At 41.6% G+C, this 20,303-nt stretch overlaps 1 protein-coding gene across 1 annotated transcript in view; it reads left to right on the plus strand.

Moving 5' to 3' along the window:
- Nucleotides 1-20,303, plus strand: part of oca2 (oculocutaneous albinism II) — a 165,584-nt gene that overhangs the window by 51,446 nt on the left and 93,835 nt on the right. Inside the window, exons 10-11 of the mRNA XM_036978983.1 lie at nt 18,950-19,021; nt 19,662-19,727. Coding sequence (XP_036834878.1) covers nt 18,950-19,021; nt 19,662-19,727 — 138 coding nt within the window. The remainder of the gene's footprint in view (nt 1-18,949; nt 19,022-19,661; nt 19,728-20,303) is intronic.

The following is a 20,303-nucleotide window of genomic DNA, read 5'->3' on the forward strand; positions in this document are numbered from 1 at the left end:
TTAGATTATCAACCCAGTTGAATGACCTTGTTTAGATTATCAACCCAGTTGAATGACCTTGTTTAGATTATCAACCCAGTTGAATGACCTTGTTTAGATTATCAACCCAGTTGAATGACCTTGTTTAGATTATCAACCCAGTTGAATGACCCTGTTTAGATTATCAACCCAGTTGAATGACCCTGTTTAGATTATCAACCCAGTTGAATGACCCTGTTTAGATTATCAATCCAGTTGAATGACCTTGTCTAGATTATCAACCCAGTTGAATGACCCTGTTTAGATTATCAACCCAGATGAATGACCTTGTTTAGATTATCAACCCAGTTGAATGACCTTGTTTAGATTATCAACCCAGTTGAATGACCTTGTCTAGATTATCAACCCAGTTGAATGACCTTGTCTAGATTATCAACCCAGTTGAATGACCTTGTCTAGATTATCAACCCAGTTGAATGACCTTGTCTAGATTATCAACCCAGTTGAATGACCTTGTCTAGATTATCAACCCAGTTGAATGACCTTGTCTAGATTATCAACCCAGTTGAATGACCTTGTCTAGATTATCAACCCAGTTGAATGACCTTGTCTAGATAATAACCCCAGTTGGCCTTTTTCTCTTCATCTAGTGTGCAACATTGACTATAGTATACGGTTAAATCTCTCCACCGGATTCCCCCGTGGGTGATATGGAGAGGTTCTGGAATTGGCTATTCCCCTACGGCTCTGAATAAATTATTTTCAAACTTTCCTGGTCGTGATGGATTTTTTACACAAAGCCAAACTTTGGGGAAAAAGTATTCATGAAAGCTTTTTTTCTTTCTGCGGTTTTCCCTGACTTGTTTCTGGTGGGGAAGGCTTGTGTTCATGTTGAATGAGGAAGCTAGTTATAACACTCCCTAGTTATAACACTCCCTAGTTATAACACTCCCTAGTTATAACACTCCCTAGTTATAACACTCACTAGTTATAACACTGGTCCTAGTTATAACACTGGTCCTAGTCATAACACTCCCTAGTTATAACACTCCCTAGTTATAACACTCCCTAGTTATAACACTCCCTAGTTATAACACTCACTAGTTATAACACTCACTAGTTATAACACTGGCCCTAGTTATAACACTCCCTAGTTATAACACTGGTCCTAGTTATAACACTCCCTAGTTATAACACTCCCTAGTTATAACACTGGCCCTAGTTATAACACTCCCTAGTTATAACACTGGTCCTAGTTATAATACTCCCTAGTTATAACACTCCCTAGTTATAACACTGGCCCTAGTTATAACACTCCCTAGTCATAACACTGGTCCTAGTTATAACACTCCCTAGTTATAACACTGGCCCTAGTTATAACACTCCCTAGTTATAACACTGGTCCTAGTTATAATACTCCCTAGTTATAACACTCCCTAGTTATAACACTGGCCCTAGTTATAACACTCACTAGTTATAACACTGGTCCTAGTTATAACACTGTCCCTAGTTATAACACTGGCCCTAGTTATAACACTCCCTAGTTATAACACTGGTCCTAGTTATAACACTCCCTAGTTATAACACTGGCCCTAGTTATAACACTCCCTAGTTATAACACTGGTCCTAGTTATAACACTCCCTAGTTATAACACTGGTCCTAGTCATAAGACTCCCTAGTTATAACACTGGCCCTAGTTATAACACTCCCTAGTTATAACACTCACTAGTTATAACACTGGTCCTAGTTATAACACTGTCCCTAGTTATAACACTGGTCCTAGTTATAACACTCCCTAGTTATAACACTGGTCCTAGTCATAACACTCCCTAGTTATAACACTGGCCCTAGTTATAACACTCCCTAGTTATAACACTGGTCCTAGTTATAACACTCCCTAGTTATAACACTGGCCCTAGTTATAACACTCCCTAGTTATAACACTGGTCCTAGTTATAACACTCCCTAGTTATAACACTCCTTAGTTATAACACTCACTAGTTAAAACACTGGCCCTAGTTATAACACTCACTAGTTATAACACTGGTCCTAGTTATAACACTGTCCCTAGTTATAACACTGGCCCTAGTTATAACACTCCCTAGTTATAACACTGGTCCTAGTTATAACACTCCCTAGTTATAACACTGGCCCTAGTTATAACACTCCCTAGTTATAACACTGGTCCTAGTTATAACACTCCCTAGTTATAACACTGGCCCTAGTTATAACACTCCCTAGTTATAACACTGGTCCTAGTTATAACACTCCCTAGTTATAACACTCCCTAGTTATAACACTGGCCCTAGTTATAACAGTTCCTAGTTATAACACTGGCCCTAGTTATAACACTCACTAGTTATAACACTGGCCTTAGTTATAACACTGGCCCTAGTTATAACACTTTCCCTAGTTATAACACTGGTCCTAGTTATAACACCTGTCGTAGTTATAACACTGGCCTTAGTTATAACACTGGCCCTAGTTATAACACTCACTAGTTATAACACTGGCCCTAGTTATAACACTGGCCCTAGTTATAACACTGGCCCTAGTTATAACACTGGCCTTAGTTATAACACTGGCCCTAGTTATGACACTGGCCCTAGTTATAACACTGGCCCTAGTTATAACACTGGCCCTAGTTATAACACTGGCCCTAGTTATAACACTGGCCCTAGTTATAACACTGTTCCTAGTTATAACACTGGCCCTAGTTATAACACTGTTCCTAGTTATAACACTGGCCCTAGTTATAACACTGGCCGTAGTTATAACACATGTCCTAGTTATAACACTTACAGTACCAGTCAAAAGTTTGGACTCATTCCAGTTTTTTTCATGTTTTACTATTTTCTACATTGTAGAAAAGTGCTGAACACATCAAAACTATGAAATAACAAATAACACATGACAAAAAGTGTTAAACAAATCAAAATATATTTTAGATTCTTCAAAGTAGCTACCCCTTGCCTTGATGACAGCTTTGCACACTCTTGGCATTCTCTCAACCAGCTTCACCTGGAATGCTTTACCAACAGTCTTGAAGGAGTTCCCACATATGCTGAGCACTTGTTAGCTGCTTTTCCTTCACTCTCCGGTCCAACTCGTCCCAAACCATCTCAATTGGGTCGAGGTTGGGTGATTGTGGAGGCCAGGTCATCTGATGCAGCACTCCATCACTCTCCTTCTTGGTCAAATAGCGCTTACACAGCCTGGAGGTGTGTTGGAGTATGCCAGGGGTACACTGCAACACTCAGACATCATTTACAAACCAAACATGTGCCTAGTGAGTCCGCCATATCAGAGGCATTTGGGATGACCAGGGATGTTTTCTTGATAAGTGATTAAATTGGACCATTTTCCTGTCTTGTTAAGCATTCGAAATGTAACGATTACTTACACTGTACTTACACATTTATTTATTTATTTATTTGAATTTTACCCTCTTTTCTCCCCAATTTCGTGGTATCCAATTGTTAGTAGTTACTATCTTGTCTCATCGCTACAACTCCCGTACGGGCTCGGGAGAGACGAAGGTCGAAAGCCATGCGTCCTCCGAAACACAACCCAACCAAGCCGCACTGCTTCTTAACACAGCGCGCATCCAACCCGGAAGCCAGCCGCACCAATGTGTCGGAGGAAACACCGTACACCTGGCGAGACAAGGATATCCCTACCGGCCAAACCCTCCCTAACCCGGACGACGCTAGGCCAATTGGGCGTCGCCCCCACGGGCCTCATGGTCACGGCCGGCTGCAACAGAGCCTGGTCTCAAACCCAGAGTCTCTGGTGGCACAGCTAGCACTGCGATGCAGTGCCCTAGACCACTGCGCCACCCGGGAGGCCTAACGAGAACTTTTAGGTGTCAGGGAAAATGGGCAGTGACTGGAGTAAATATTACATAATTTTCTTTAGGAATGTAGGAATTTCTTTAGGAATGTGGAGTAAAAGTAAAAGTTGGCAAAAATAGAAATGGTAAAGTATAGATATCCCCCAAAAACTATTTAAATAGTACTTTCAAGTATTTTTACTTTCAAGTACTTTACTCCACTGGCACTGATGGCCTTATTGTGACTGAGAATATCCAAGTTATACAGTCATTCTGTTTTGCCTGAACATTAAGTGTTGCCTTTACCGTCTCAGGTGAGTGTTTCTCTGTACTGTACATTCTTCCATGTTATGTTCAGCATTGCAGAGGAGAACGTGACAGAAAGTCTGAGTCAGTGTTAACCTTTCCAGGACGAAACTTCAGTGTGAGATTGAAGTCAGACAGCTCCGCCACCCACCAATGACTGGTGGCATTCAGTCTTGCTGTAGTTAGTGTATACTGTATGTCAAGGGGTTATTATCGCTGTACACTGTCACAGCGGAAGCATATAATAAGTAATCTCGGAACCGCTCAGTCACTGCCCATTTGAGGGCCAAGACTTCTAGTTTCCCCGAGTGAAGGTGATAGTTTCTCTCTGCTTGTGTCAGGGTGAGGAGACATATCCAATGACTTTGCCACTTTGTCGTTGGTATAACACTCCTCACAATCTCTCCTCGGAGGAGTCAACGTGCAAGATAAAAGGCTCCTGAAAATCTGGGTAAGCAAGCACACATGGATTAATCAACAGACTCACCAAGTGTTCTAATGTTCTCTAGTGAGCATCTTCCCATCTACCTTTCTGGAGGAGCCTTTTCCAACTGCGTCGCTGTCTTGGTCCTTCGCTTCCCGGATGTCTGAGGGTACAGACAATCACCGTCAACCATTACTGTACAGACAATCACCGTCAAACATTACTATACAGACAATCACTATCAAACATTACTATACAGACAATCACCGTCAAACATTACTATACAGACAATCACTATCAAACATTACTATACAGACAATCACCGTCAAACATTACTATACAGACAATCACCGTCAAACATTACTGTACAGACAATCACCGTCAAACATTACTATACAGACAATCACCGTCAAACATTACTATACAGACAATCATTTTAAAACATTACTGTACAGACAATCACCGTTAACATTACTGTACAGACAATCACTGTCAAACATTACTATACAGACAATCACCGTAAAACATTACTATACAGACAATCACCGTAAAACATTACTATACAGACAATCACCGTCAAACATTACTATACAGACAATCACCGTCAACCATTACTATACAGACAATCACCTGTCAAACATTATTATACAGACAATCACCGTAAAACATTACTATACAGACAATCACCGTCAAACATTACTATACAGACAATCACCGTCAAACATTACTATACAGACAATCACCGTAAAACATTACTATACAGACAATCACCGTCAAACATTACTATACAGACAATCACCGTAAAACATTACTATACAGACAATCACCGTCAAACATTACTATACAGACAATCACCGTCAACCATTACTATACAGACAATCACTATCAAACATTACTATACAGACAATCACCGTAAAACATTACTGTACAGACAATCACTGTAAAATATTACTATACAAACAATCACTGTCAAACATTACTATACAGACAATCACTGTCAAACATTACTATACAGACAATCACCGTCAACCATTACTATACAGACAATCACTGTAAAACATTACTGTACAGACAATCACCGTCAAACATTACTGTACAGACAATCACCGTCAACCATTACTATACAGACAATCACTATCAAATATTACTATACAGACAATCACCGTAAAACATTACTGTACAGACAATCACTGTAAAATATTACTATACAAACAATCACTGTCAAACATTACTATACAGACAATCACTGTCAAACATTACTATACAGACAATCACCGTCAAACATTACTATACAGACAATCACCGTAAAACAGTACTATACAGACAATCACTGTAAAACATTACTGTACAGACAATCACCGTCAAACATTACTGTACAGACAATCACTGTCAAACATTACTATACAGACAATCACTGTAAAACATTACTGTACAGACAATCACTGTCAAACATTACTGTACAGACAATCACCGTCAAACATTACTGTACAGACAATCACCGTCAAACATTACTGTACAGACAATCACCGTCAAACATTACTGTACAGACAATCACTGTCAAACATTACTATACAGACAATCACCGTTAACATCTCCTTCAAAAGAACTACTGTATAGTCCACTAAAGATTCACCAGAACTTAAAAATATTTTTTCTCTCCTCAAATTGTTTTTAATTGTACGGTTGCCTCATTAGCAGCTAAATCCATTGTGACTTGTATTAAATAACACAAGTCTTATTTAAAAGGAGAGGTTCTTTCAGATGCCTCAGTGAAAAACACATCTACTGTACTGGGGCATTCTCTCTGTGGTTCACAGCAGTCATTTAGAGAATCTTTTCATCTAGAGCTTAGAGACAAAGGAGACATCTTGTTCCCCATAGAGCCCTGCTCAAACGTAGTATACTATGTACATTTTAATAATTTAGCAGAGAATCTTATCCAGAGCCACTTACAGTTAGTTCATTCATCTTAAGATAGCTACAGTAGGTGAGACAACCACATATCACAGTAGTTAGTATATTCAGATAGCTAGGTGGGACAACCACATATCACAGTAGTTAGTATATTCAGATAGCTATGTGAGACAACCACATATCACAGTAGTTAGTATATTCAGATAGCTAGGTGGAACAACCACATATCACAGTAGTTAGTATATTCAGATAGCTAGGTGAGACAACCACATATCACAGTAGTTAGTATATTCAGATAGCTAGGTGGGACAACCACATATCACAGTAGTTAGTATATTCAGATAGCTAGGTGAAACAACCACATATCACAGTAGTTAGTATATTCAGATAGCTAGGTGAGAAATCCCACTACACCCTCCGACAAACCATCAGGCAAAGCATCAAAACAGGACTAAGATTGAATCCTACTATACCGGCTCTGACACTCGTCGGATGTGGCAGGGCTTGAAAACTATTACTGACACAAAGGGAGACCCCGCCGTGAGCTGCCCAGTGATGGGAGCCTGTCAGTTGTGTTGTGACAAGGTAAGGGTGGTATACAGAAGATAGCCCAATTTGGTAAAAGACCAAGTACATATTATGGCAAGAACTGCTCAAATAAACAAAGAGAAATGACAGTCCATCATTACTTTAGTGCTGCATCAGATGACCTGGTCTCCACAACCACCCAACCTCAACCCAATTGAGATGGTTTGGGATGAGTTGGACCGCAGAGGGAAGGAAAAGCAGCCAACAAGTGCTCAGCATATGAGGGAACTCCTTCAAGACTGTTGGAAAAGCATTCCATGTGACTGAAGTTGGTTGAGAGAGTGCAAAGCTGTCATCAAGGCAAAGGGTGGTAGCCACCCTGTGATTATTGAATAATCTAAAATCTAAAATCTAAAATATATTTTGATTTGCTTAACACTTTTTTTGGTTACTACATGATTCCATATCTGTTATTTCATAGTTTTGATGTCTTCACTATTATTCTATAATGTAGAAAAGAGTAAAAATAATGAAAAGCCCTTGAATGTGTAGGTGTGTCCAAACTTTTGACTGGTATTCAATGACCTAGTTTCCATGGCATTTCTTATAATGAAATAAAGATGCATTTGTGCGGTGGGAGCAGAGTGCTGCCTGATCACCCCTCTATACTGATCCTATTTAATAATGGATGATGTGGAGGGATCACAGCAGAGGACACTGGGAAACGTATACCTGCTAAGTAGGCCGTGATTGTAAATAAGAATTTGTTCTTAACTGACTTGCCTAGTTAAATAATGGGAAAGGGGATATCTAGTCGCCTGTACAACTGAATGCATTACAGATTAAATATAATAAAATACATTTTTACCTTTTCCTCCAAATGAAATCACTATAGACTACGTCCCAAATGACACCATATTCTCTATGTAATGCACCCTATTCCCTATGTAATGCACCCTGTTCCCGATGTAATGCACCCTGTTCCCAATGTAATGCACCCTGTTCCCTATGTAATGCACCCTGTTCCCTATGTAATGCACCCTGTTCCCTATGTAATGCACCCTGTTCCCTATGTAATGCACCCTGTTCCCTATGTTGTACACCATATTCTCTATGTAATGCACCCTGTTCCCTATGTAATGCACCCTATTCCCTATGTTGTACACCATATTCCCTATGTAATGCACCCTGTTCCCTATGTAATGCACCCTGTTCCCTATGTAATGCACCCTATTCCCTATGTTGTACACCATATTCCCTATGTAATGCACACCATATTCCCTATGTAATGCACCCTATTCCCTATGTAATGCACGCTATTCCTTATGTTGTACACCTTATTCCCTATGTAATGCACCCCATTCCCTATGTAATGCACCCTATTCCCTATGTTGTACACCATATTCCCTATGTAATGCACCCTATTCCCTATGTTGTACACCATATTCCCTATGTTGTACACCCTATTCCCTATGAAATGCACCCTATTCCCTATGTTGTACACCTTATTCCCTATGTTGTACACCTTATTCCCTATGTTGTACACCTTATTCCCTATGTTGTACACCTTATTCCCTATGTAATGCACCCCATTCCCTATGTAATGCACCCTATTCCCTATGTTGTACACCATATTCCCTATGTAATGCACCCTATTCCCTATGTTGTACACCATATTCCCTATGTTGTACACCATATTCCCTATGTAATGCACCCTATTCCCTATGTTGTACACCATATTCCCTGTGTAATGTACCTTATTCCCTATGTTGTACACCATATTCCCTATGTAATGCACCCTATTCCCTATGTTGTACACCATATTCCCTGTGTAATGTACCTTATTCCCTATGTAATGCACCCTATTCCCTATGTAATGCACCTTATTCCCTATGTTGTACACCTTATTCCCTATGTAATGCATCATATTCCCTATGTTGTACACCATATTCCCTGTGTAATGTACCTTATTCCCTATGTAATGCACCCTATTCCCTATGTAATGCACCTTATTCCCTATCTTGTACACCTTATTCCCTTTGTAATGCACCATATTCCCTATGCAATGCACCATATTCCCTGTGTAATGTACCTTATTCCCTATGTTGTACACCATATTCCCTATGTAATGCACCCTATTCCCTATGTTGTACACCATATTCCCTGTGTAATGTACCTTATTCCCTATGTAATGCACCCTATTCCCTATGTAATGCACCTTATTCCCTATGTTGTACACCTTATTCCCTATGTAATGCATCATATTCCCTATGTTGTACACCATATTCCCTGTGTAATGTACCTTATTCCCTATGTAATGCACCCTATTCCCTATGTAATGCACCTTATTCCCTATCTTGTACACCTTATTCCCTTTGTAATGCACCATATTCCCTATGCAATGCACCCTATTCCCTATGTTGTACACCTTATTCCCTATATAATGCACCCTATTCCTTATGTAATGCACCCTATTCCCTATGTATTGCACCCTATTCCCTGTTGTACACCATATTCCCTATGTAATGCACCCTATTCCCTGTTGTACACCATATTCCCTATGTAATGCACCATATTCCCTATGTAATGCACCCTATTCCCCATGTTGTACACCATATTCCCTATGTAATGCACCCTATTCCCTATGTTGTACACCATATTCCCTATGTAATGCACCATATTCCCTATGTAATGCACCATATTCCCTATGTTGTACACCTTATTCCCTATATAATGCACCCTATTCCCTATGTAATGCACCCTATTCCCTATGTAGTACACCCTATTCCCTATGTAATGCACCTTATTCCCTATGTTTTACACCATATTCCTTATTCCCTATGTAATGCACCCTATTCCCCATGTTGTACACCATATTCCCTATGTATTGCACCCTATTCCCTATGTAATGCACCCTTTTCCCTATGTAATGCACCCTATTCCCTATGTAATGCACCTTATTTCCTATGTTGTACACCCTATTCCCTATGTAATGCACCCTATTCCCTATGTTGTACACCGTATTCCCTATGTAATGCACCATATTCCCTATGTTGTACACCTTATTCCCTATGTAATGCACCATATTCCCTGTGTAGTGCACCCTATTCCCTATGTAGTGCACCCTATTCCCTATGTAGTAAACCCTATTCCCTATGTAGGGCACCTTATTCCCTATGTAATGTACCTTATTCCCTATGTAATGCACCCTATTCCCTATGTAATGCACCCTATTCCCTATGTTGTACACCATATTCCTTATGTAATGCACCCTATTCCCTATGTTGTACACCTTATTCCCTATGTAATGCACCATATTCCCTGTGTAATGCACCATATTCCCTATGTAGTGCACCCTATTCCCTATGTAGTGCACCCTATTCCCTATGTAGTAAACCCTATTCCCTATGTAGTGCACCTTATTCCCTATGTAATGCACCATATTCCCTATGTAATGCACCTTATTCCCTATGTAATGCACCATATTTCCTATGTAGTGCACCCTATTCCCTATGTAGTAAACCCTATTCCCTATGTAGTGCACCTTATTCCCTATGTAATGCACCATATTCCCTATGTAATGCACCATATTTCCTATGTAGTGCACCCTATTCCCTATGTAGTGCACCCTATTCCCTATGTAGTGCACTACTTTTGGCTGTACCTCTCCTCTTCTAAACCACAATCAGATTCTAATTCCTGTATAGGTTCTTAACCCTCTTCTCCAGCTAAGGTCAAAGATCACGCCAAGGCAGAAACACACTGGCTTTCAATCTCATTTCCCCATCTATAAATAGTTACATGTGGTTCGTTATTTGTTTGCGAATCTTGAAAAGGGGAAACCTGTAGTTGAAACAATACCAAAACGTTTCCCCCAACACTGTTTCAGTAAAAAGTTGACGGACGGGGCTGGAGAAATGTAACTGCTCTTTAATTCATAGACGGAGCTCTGGATGCAAGGACGGACCCTCCATCATATCGGACCCTCCATCATATCCACATATAGTTTTAACTATGTTATCAGGTTATGTTATTTAACTATGTTATCAGCCTATACAGTGTTTGTTTACAATTACAAGGTTTACAAACAGTGGAGTGAAACAAGCATAAATGTAGGGTTCTGTTGGGGTACGACAGTTGAACAGTTCATGACGCAATTATAAGTTATTCTTCAAGACTACATGGGTGTATAGCATTACATGGGTGTATAGCATTACATGGGTGTATAGCATTACATGGGTGTATGTCATGGCATTACATGGGTGTATATCTTGTCATTACATGGGTGTATGTCATTACATTACATGGGTGTATGTCATTACATTACATGGGTGTATGTCATTACATGGGTGTATATCATATCATTACATGGGTGTATATCATGTCATTACATGGGTGTATATCATGTCATTACATGGGTGTATGTCATTACATGGGTGTATATCATGTCATTACATGGGTGTGTGTCATTACATGGGTGTATATCATATCATTATATGGGTGTGTGTCATTACATGGGTGTGTGTCATTACATGGGTGTATGTCATTAATTTATACATCCCAAAATGGATCATGAAGATAAGGTCATGTATTTGTCTTTGAATTCAGGTTCTTCTCCCATGAATGAAGAAGAGAAACCACATTCTGGGAGCTTTTCATGTCAGTCTGCTAGAGATAATACTTTTTGTTCTACTGTTCTGGGAAGAAACACATGAATTCCAGGAAGAATGATGCATAATGTCCCAGTCTAATTAGCAAGTCCTAGTGGAGTGCAGTTGAATGTATAAAACATGTGACTGGCTGCATAGTGATGAGCAGACAGGTCAAGAGACACCAGCTGGTTCCTATCAGTACATACTGTCAAATCAACCTGTTCCACTCCAAAAAGCCCTCTGGTGCTCTATACCATACCTCTCTCTTTCTCTCCCTCTCCCTCTCTACCTCTCTCCCTCTCTCTCTGTCTCTCTCTCCTTTCTCTCTCTCTCTTTACCTCTCTCTCTCTACCTCTCTCTCTCTCTCTACCCCTCTCAGTCTCGCTCTACCTCTCTCTCTACCTCTCTCTCTCTTTCTCTCTCTACCTCTCTCTCTCTCTCTTTCTCTCTCTCTCAATTCAATTTGAGGGAGAGAGAATAAACACTTAGTGAAATAAACAAAACATTAACAGTAAACATTACTCATATTATGTATACATACAGTGTTGTATAATGATGTGCAAATTGTTCAAGTACAAAATATTTAAAACATAAATATAGGTGGTATTTATAATGGTGTTTGTTCTTCACTGGTTGCCCTTTTCTTGTGGCAGCAGGTCACAAATATTGCTGCTGTGATGTCACATTGTGGTATTTCACCCAATATATATGGGTTTCTTTGTGGGTCTGTGTAATCTGAGGGAAATATGTGTCTCGGGGCGACAGGTAACCTAGTGGTTAGAGCGTAGGGCCAATAACTGAAAGGTTGCTGGATCAAATCCCCTAGCTGACAGGGTATAAATATGTTGTTCTGCCCCTGAACAAGGCAGTTAACCCACTATTCCCCCGTAGGCCGTCATTGTAAACAAGAATTTGATCTTAACTGACTTGCCTAGTCAAATAAAGGTAAAAAAAAATATGGTCATACATTTGGCAGGAGGTGAGGAAATGCAGCTCAGTTTCCTCCTCATTTTGTGGGCAGTGAGCACATAGCCTGTCTTCTCTTGAGAGCCAGGTCTGCCTACGGCGGCCTTTCTCAACAGCAATGCTCACTGAGTCTGTACATAGACAAAGATTTCCTTAATTTTGGGTCAGTTACAGTGGTCAGGTATTCTGCCGCTGTGTACTCTCTGTTTAGGGCCAAATAGCATTCTAGTTTGCTCAGTTTTTTTGTTAATTCCTTCCAATGTGTTAAGTAATTCTCTTTTAGTTTTTTCATGATTTTGTTGGGTCTAATTGTGTTGCTGTCCTAGGTCTCTGCGGGGTTTGTTTGTGTTTGTGAAATGAGCCCCAGGACCAGCTTGCTTCGGGGACTCTTCTCTAGGTTCATTTTTCTGTACTGTAGGTGATGGCTTTGTTATGGAAGGTTTGGGAATCACTTTCTTTTAGGTGGTTGTAGAATTTAACAGTTCTTTGGCAGGTTTTTGGCAATTTGCAGGTATCAGCCTAATTCTGCTCTGCATGCATAATTTGCTGTTTTACGTTGTACACGGAGGATATTTTTGCAGAATTCTTCATGCAGAGTCTCAATTTGATGTTTATCCCATTTTGTGAATTCTTGGTTGGTGAGCAGACCCCAGACCTCACAACCATAAAGGGAAATGGGTTCTATGACTGATTCAACTATTTTTTAACTAGATCCTAATTGGTATGTTGCATTTTATGTTTTTTTTTGATGGCATAGAAGGCCCTTCTTGCCTTGTCTCTCAGCTCGTTCACAGCTTTGTGGAAGTCACCTGTGGCGCTGATGTTTAGGCCAAGGTATGTATAGTGTTTTGTGTGCTCTAGGGCAAAGGTGTCTAGATGGAATTTGTATTTTTCGCTCTTGGGAACTGTCCCTTTTTTGGAACACCATTAATTTGGTTTTACTGAGATTTACTGTCAGGGCCCAGGTCTGACAGAATCTGTGCAGAAGATCTAGGTGTAGGCTTCAGATTCTAGTAGGATGAGGCCGGGTGCAGCAGACTGTTCTAGTGCCCTCGCCAATTCGTTGATATACATATGTTGAAGAGGACGGGGCTTAAGCTGCATCCCTGTCTCACCCCACGGCCCTGTGGAAAGAAATGTGTGTGTTTTTTTTGCCAATTTTAACTGCACACTTTGTGTACATGGATTTTATAATGTTGTATCTTTTCCCCCCCAACACCACTTTCCATCAATTTGTATAGCAGACCCTCGTGCCAAATTGAGTCGGAAGCTTTTTGAAATCAACAGAGCATGAGAAGACTTAGCCTTTGTTTTGGTTTGTTTGTTTGTCAATTAGGGTGTGCAGGGTGAATACGTGGTCTGTCGTATGGTAATTTGGTAAAAAGCCAATTTGACATTTGCTCAATACATTGTTTTCACTGAGGAAATGTACGAGTCTGCTGTTAATGATAATGCAGAGGATTTTCCCAAGGTTGCTGTTGACGCATATCCCACGGTAGTTATTGGGGTCAAATTTGTCTCCACTTTTGTGGATTGGGGTGATCAGTCCTTGGTTCCAAATATTGGGGAGTTGCCAGAGCCAAGGATGATGTTAAAGAGTTTAAGTATAGCCAATTGGAACTTGTGGTCTGTATATTTGATCATTTATGTAGGATACCCACAGATGCAGGGTTTGTTGTTTAGTTTATTCAGTGTAATTGGACAATCCAGTGGGTTCTGGTAGTCTTTAATAGTTGATTCTAAGATTTGTATTTGATCATGTTTTTGCTCTTTGTTCTTTGTTATAGAGACAAAACAATTGGAGAAGTGGTTTACCCGTACATCTCCATTAGATTATATGGATTCTTCAATTACATTGAGCTGATTTCTTACGTGCTGTTCCTTCTTTTTCCGTAGTGTATTTCTGTATTGTTTTAGTAGTGTATTTCTGTATTGTTTTAGTGATTCACCATAGTGAAAGCTTGGACTCAGGTTTTCTGGGTCTCTATGTTTTTGATTGGACAGGTTTCTCAATTTCTTTCTTAGGTTTTGCATTCTTCATCAAACCATTTGTCTTTGACATTTTTATATTTGAAAATAAAATATACTGTTTAGGTTTTCAACTGGCAAGTATACACCTTCACTATTACAGTGAAACATTTTGTCCAGGAAGTTGTCTAGAAGGGTTTGAATTTATTGTTGCCTAATAGGTTTCCACACTGCTTTCCTTCCATCTATAGCATTTCTTAATGCTTAATTCAGCTCCTTTGGCTTTGATTGAGCATTGCTCTGCTTCATGATTGAGTATTGCTCTTTTCAAGTAGACTGGGATTTTGCTCTGGTCTGATAGAGGTTTCAGTGGGCTGACTGTGAACGCTCTGGGAGACGCTGGGTTGAGGTCGGTGATAAAGTAGTCTACAGTACTTCTGCCAAGAGATGAGCTATATGTGTACCTACCATAGGAGTCCCCTCAAAGCCTACTATTGACTATGTACATACCCAGGATGTAACAGAGCTATAGGTGTACCTACCATAGGACTCTCCTCGAAGCCTATTGACTATGTACATACCCAGGATGTAACAGAGCTATAGGTGTACCTACCATAGGAGTCCCCTCGAAGCCTATTGACTATGTACATACCCAGGATGTAACAGAGCTATAGGTGTACCTACCATAGGACTCTCCTCGAAGCCTATTGACTATGTACATACCCAGGATGTAACAGAGCTATAGGTGTACCTACCATAGGACTCTCCTCGAAGCCTATTGACTATGTACATACCCAGGATGTAACAGAGCTATAGGTGTACCTACCATAGGACTCTCCTCGAAGCCTATTGACTATGTACATACCCAGGATGTAACAGAGCTATAGGTGTACCTACCATAGGAGTCTCCTCGAAGCCTATTGACTATGTACATACTGTACCCAGCGTACAACAGAGCTATAGGTGTACCTACCATAGGACTCTCCTCGAAGCCTATTGACTATGTACATACTGTACCCAGCGTACAACAGAGCTATAGGTGTACCTACCATAGGACTCTCCTCGAAGCCTATTGACTATGTACATACCCAGGATGTAACAGAGCTATAGGTGTACCTACCATAGGACTCCCCTCGAAGCCTATTGACTATGTACATACCCAGGATGTAACAGAGCTATAGGTGTATCTACCATAGGACTCTCCTCGAAGCCTATTGACTATGTACATACTGTACCCAGCGTACAACAGAGCTATAGGTGTACCTACCATAGGACTCTCCTCGAAGCCTATTGACTATGTACATACTGTACCCAGGATGTAACAGAGCTATAGGTGTACCTACCATAGGACTCTCCTCGAAGCCTATTGACTATGTGCATACTGTACCCAGCGTACAACAGAGCTATAGGTGTACCTACCATAGGACTCTCCTCGAAGCCTATTGACTATGTACATACTGTACCCAGCGTACAACAGAGCTATATGTGTACCTACCATAGGACTCTCCTCAAAGCCTATTGACTATGTACATACCCAGGATGTAACAGAGCTATAGGTGTCCCCTCGAAGCCTATTGACTATGTACATACCCAGGATGTAACAGAGCTATAGGTGTACCTACCATAGGAGTCCCCTCGAAGCCTATTGACTATGTACATACTGTACCCAGCGTACAACAGAGCTGCAGGAGTTGTGCCCGTTTATGTTGTCGTAGTTGTGCCTAGGGGGGCAAATGGAGGAGGGAATGCTGTCACCTCCAGGCAGGTGTTTGTCCCCCTGTGTGCTGAGGGTGTTAGATTCTTGTCCAGTTCTGGCATTTAGGTCACCACAGACTAGTACATGTTCCTGGGCCTGGAAATAATTGATCTCCCCCTCCAGGATGGAGAAGCTATCTTCATTAGATTACACAGGAGGACATTTTTCTCTGTTGAGATCATTTACTTATTAATTTCTAGCCAGATGTAAAATGTTCCTGTTTTGATTAATTTAATAGAGTGTGTTAGGTCTGCTCTATATCAAATTAGCATACCCCTTGAGTCTCTTCCCTGTTTCAGACCTGGTAGTGTGGTGGATGGGACTACCAGCTCTCTGTAACCTAGAGGACAACCAGTGGGTCCATCTCCTCTATACCACCCACCTGGTAGTGTGGTGGATGGGACTACCAGCTCTCTGTAACCTAGAGGACAACCAGTGGGTCCGTCTCCTCTATACCACCCACCTGGTAGTGTGGTGGATGGGACTACCAGCTCTCTGTAACCTAGAGGACAACCAGTGGGTCCGTCTCCTCTATACCACCCACATGGTAGTTTGGTGGATGGGACTACCAGCTCTCTGTAACCTAGAGGGAAACCAGTGGGTCCATCTCCTCTATACCATGTTTCTTACCTGGTAGTGTGGTGGATGGGACTACCAGCTCTCTGTAACCTAGAGGACAACCAGTGGGTCCATCTCCTCTATACCACCCACCTGGTAGTGTGGTGGATGGGACTACCAGCTCTCTGTAACCTAGAGGGTAACCAGTGGGTCTGTCTCCTCTATACCACCCACCTGGTAGTGTGGTGGATGGGACTACCAGCTCTCTGTAACCTAGAGGGAAACCAGTGGGTCCATCTCCTCTATACCATGTTTCTTACCTGGTAGTGTGGTGGATGGGACTACCAGCTCTCTGTAACCTAGAGGGCAATCAGTGGGTCTGTCTCCTTTATACCACCCACCTGGTAGTGTGGTGGATGGGACTACCAGCTCTCTGTAACCTAGAGGGTAACCAGTGGGTCCATCTCCTCTATACCACCCACCTGGTAGTGTGGTGGATGGGACTACCAGCTCTCTGTAACCTAGAGGGTAACCAGTGGGTCTGTCTCCTCTATACCACCCACCTGGTAGTGTGGTGGATGGGACTACCAGCTCTCTGTAACCTAGAGGGACACCAGTGGGTCCATCTCCTCTATACCATGTTTCTTACCTGGTAGTGTGGTGGATGGGACTACCAGCTCTCTGTAACCTAGAGGGCAATCAGTGGGTCTGTCTCCTTTATACCATGTTTCTTGTAGGATGACAATGTTTGTATTTCCAATTTCTGTGATGAAGTCAGAGTTCCTGCTCTTTAGACCAAAGGCAGATGACCTCTGACCTTGTATATTCCAGGATGAGATAGTAAAAGCTTTGTGTTCCATAGTGTCTAGTGTTATTTTCGTGTGGTTTAGGTACGGACCATCACAGTAGGTGTGAGCAGAGCATGTTGAGCATCTGATACATACCTCTTAGGTTGCAGGATGGGGCCTGTTGCTCTGCTCACGGCCTGGGCATTATGTCCTGCTGTCATGTTGAGGTCCTTGCTGCAGGGGCGGGCGGCATGGTGTGGGCAGAAGGGGCATAGGTCTGATATGGGGGGGGGGGGGGGGGGGGGGCTATATAGGGTGTGGTCAGGGTTTGCTTGTGGTGGTCTCAGCTGGTTGGGGTGTGGCTGGTGATGCTGTGGTCTGGGTGTAGGTCCTCTTGGTGTGGGTTCTCTTAGTGCAGTGTCTTGCAGGTCTGGGAGGGTGTCTCTCTGTTCTGGGCGGGGCGTCCATTGCTCTGTTGCTCCTGTGTGAGGTGCTGGGGCTACAGTTGATGGTGACGTCCTTCAGGGTCTTGGTAAAAGTTGGGATGGCTGCCTTGTAGAGGTGGAGTGGTGGCCAGGTAGACATTAGGTTTTGGGGCACAGTCTCGCAAAATGCTTGCATTCACCCACTGTATGGTGGCAGGGTGAAAGTCTTTTCTTGGTAACAGGGTAGCGATAACCCCTTGTGCGTTGGGGAAAGTGGGAGAAGCTTTTTCAATCACTCCTTTGAGTGCTGTGGCTACCGTTTCCTGCAGGGCCCTCAGGTCATCTGTGTCCGTGTGAATTATGATGTGGCTGGTGGACCCTAGTCTGCCCTCTGACAACAGCTCAAGGGCCTAGTGTTTGGGCACCAGAGCTTAGCCACTTCACTTCTCTCACCCTCTCGATTTCCCTCTCTTTCTCTCTGTCTTTCTCCCTCTCTCTCTCTCTCGCTCTCTCTCTCTCTCTCTCTCGCTCTCTCTCTCTCTCTCTCTCTTTCTCTCTCTGTGTCTCTCTCTCGCTCTTTCTGCCTTTCTGTCTGTCTGTCTGTCTGTCTCTTTCTCTCTCTCTCTATCTCTCTTTCTCTGTCTCTCTTTCTTTGTCTCTCTCTCTGTCTTTCTCTCTCTCTCTCTCTCTCTCTCAATTCAATTCTCTCTCTCTTTCGAAAAGGGAAAAGTACAATCAGAAATTAACATTACACTCTCTCTGAAACTTTATCTGAAATTAAATCATGGGGACAGGGGACTGTTTTGTGTTATCTGGGAACTAACAAATGGACTGTTTTGTCCGTGTTGTCAGATTGTCCATCGTACTCTGGCGGCCATGTTGGGATCTCTGGCTGCCCTGGCTGCTCTGGCCATGATCGGAGATGTAAGACTTACCTTTTTTACTGTGTTAACATCATAATCAATGTTGTATTCTAGTTAGTGACAGACTGTCAACAGAGGTATATTTTCTACTGATACATACCGTATGTCAACAGAGCAAGCATTTACTTCCTCCGTCTATTGGCTACCTATCATTTAGTTCCTCTGTCTATTGGCTAGTAGTATCATTTAGTTCCTCTGTATATTGGCTAGCTATCATTTAGTTCCTCTGTCTATTGGCTAGCAGTATCATTTAGTTCCTCTGTCTATTGGCTAGCAGTATCATTTAGTTCCTCTGTCTATTGGCTAGCAGTATCATTTAGTTCCTCTGTCTATTGGCTAGCTATCATTTAGTTCCTCTGTCTATTGGTTAGCTATCATTTAGTTCTTCTGTATATTGGCTAGTAGTATCATTTAGTTCCTCTGTATATTGGTTAGCTATCTTTTAGTTCCTCTGTCTATTGGCTAGCTATCATTTAGTTCCTCTGTATATTGGCTAGCTATCATTTAGTTCCTCTGTCTATTGGTTAGCTATCAATTAGTTCCTCTGTCTATTGGCTAGTAGTATAATTTAGTTCCTCTGTCTATTGGCTAGGTATCATTTAGTTCCTCTTTCTCTCTGTGTCTCTCTGTCTGTCTTCCAGCGTCCCAGTCTGAGCACTGTGGTGGAGTGGATCGACTATGAAACTCTGGCTCTTCTGTTTGGCATGGTAAGTAAGTCACGCCCTGCTGAGTCTCAAATGGCACCCTATTCCCTATATAGTGCACTACTTTATACTACTGCCCTATTCCCTATATAGTGCACTACTTTATACTACTGCCCTATTCCCTATATACTGTAGTGCACTACTTTATACTACTGCCCTATTCCCTATATAGTGCACTACTTTATACTACTGCCCTATTCCTTATATAGTGCACTACTTTATACTACTGCCCTATTCCCTATATACTGTAGTGCACTACTTTATACTACAGCCCTATTCCCTATATACTGTAGTGCACTACTTTATACTACAGTCCTATTCCCTATATACTGTAGTGCACTACTTTATACTACAGTCCTATTCCTTATATAGTGCACTACTTTATACTACTGCCCTATTCCTTATATAGTGCACTACTTTATACTACTGCCCTATTCCCTATATACTGTAGTGCACTACTTTATACTACAGCCCTATTCCCTATATACTGTAGTGCACTACTTTATACTACAGCCCTATTCCCTATATACTGTAGTGCACTACTTTATACTACTGCCCTATTCCTTATATAGTGCACTA

Source organism: Oncorhynchus mykiss, chromosome 5 (genome assembly GCF_013265735.2).
Source record: "Oncorhynchus mykiss isolate Arlee chromosome 5, USDA_OmykA_1.1, whole genome shotgun sequence".
Lineage (NCBI taxonomy): Eukaryota > Metazoa > Chordata > Actinopteri > Salmoniformes > Salmonidae > Oncorhynchus > Oncorhynchus mykiss.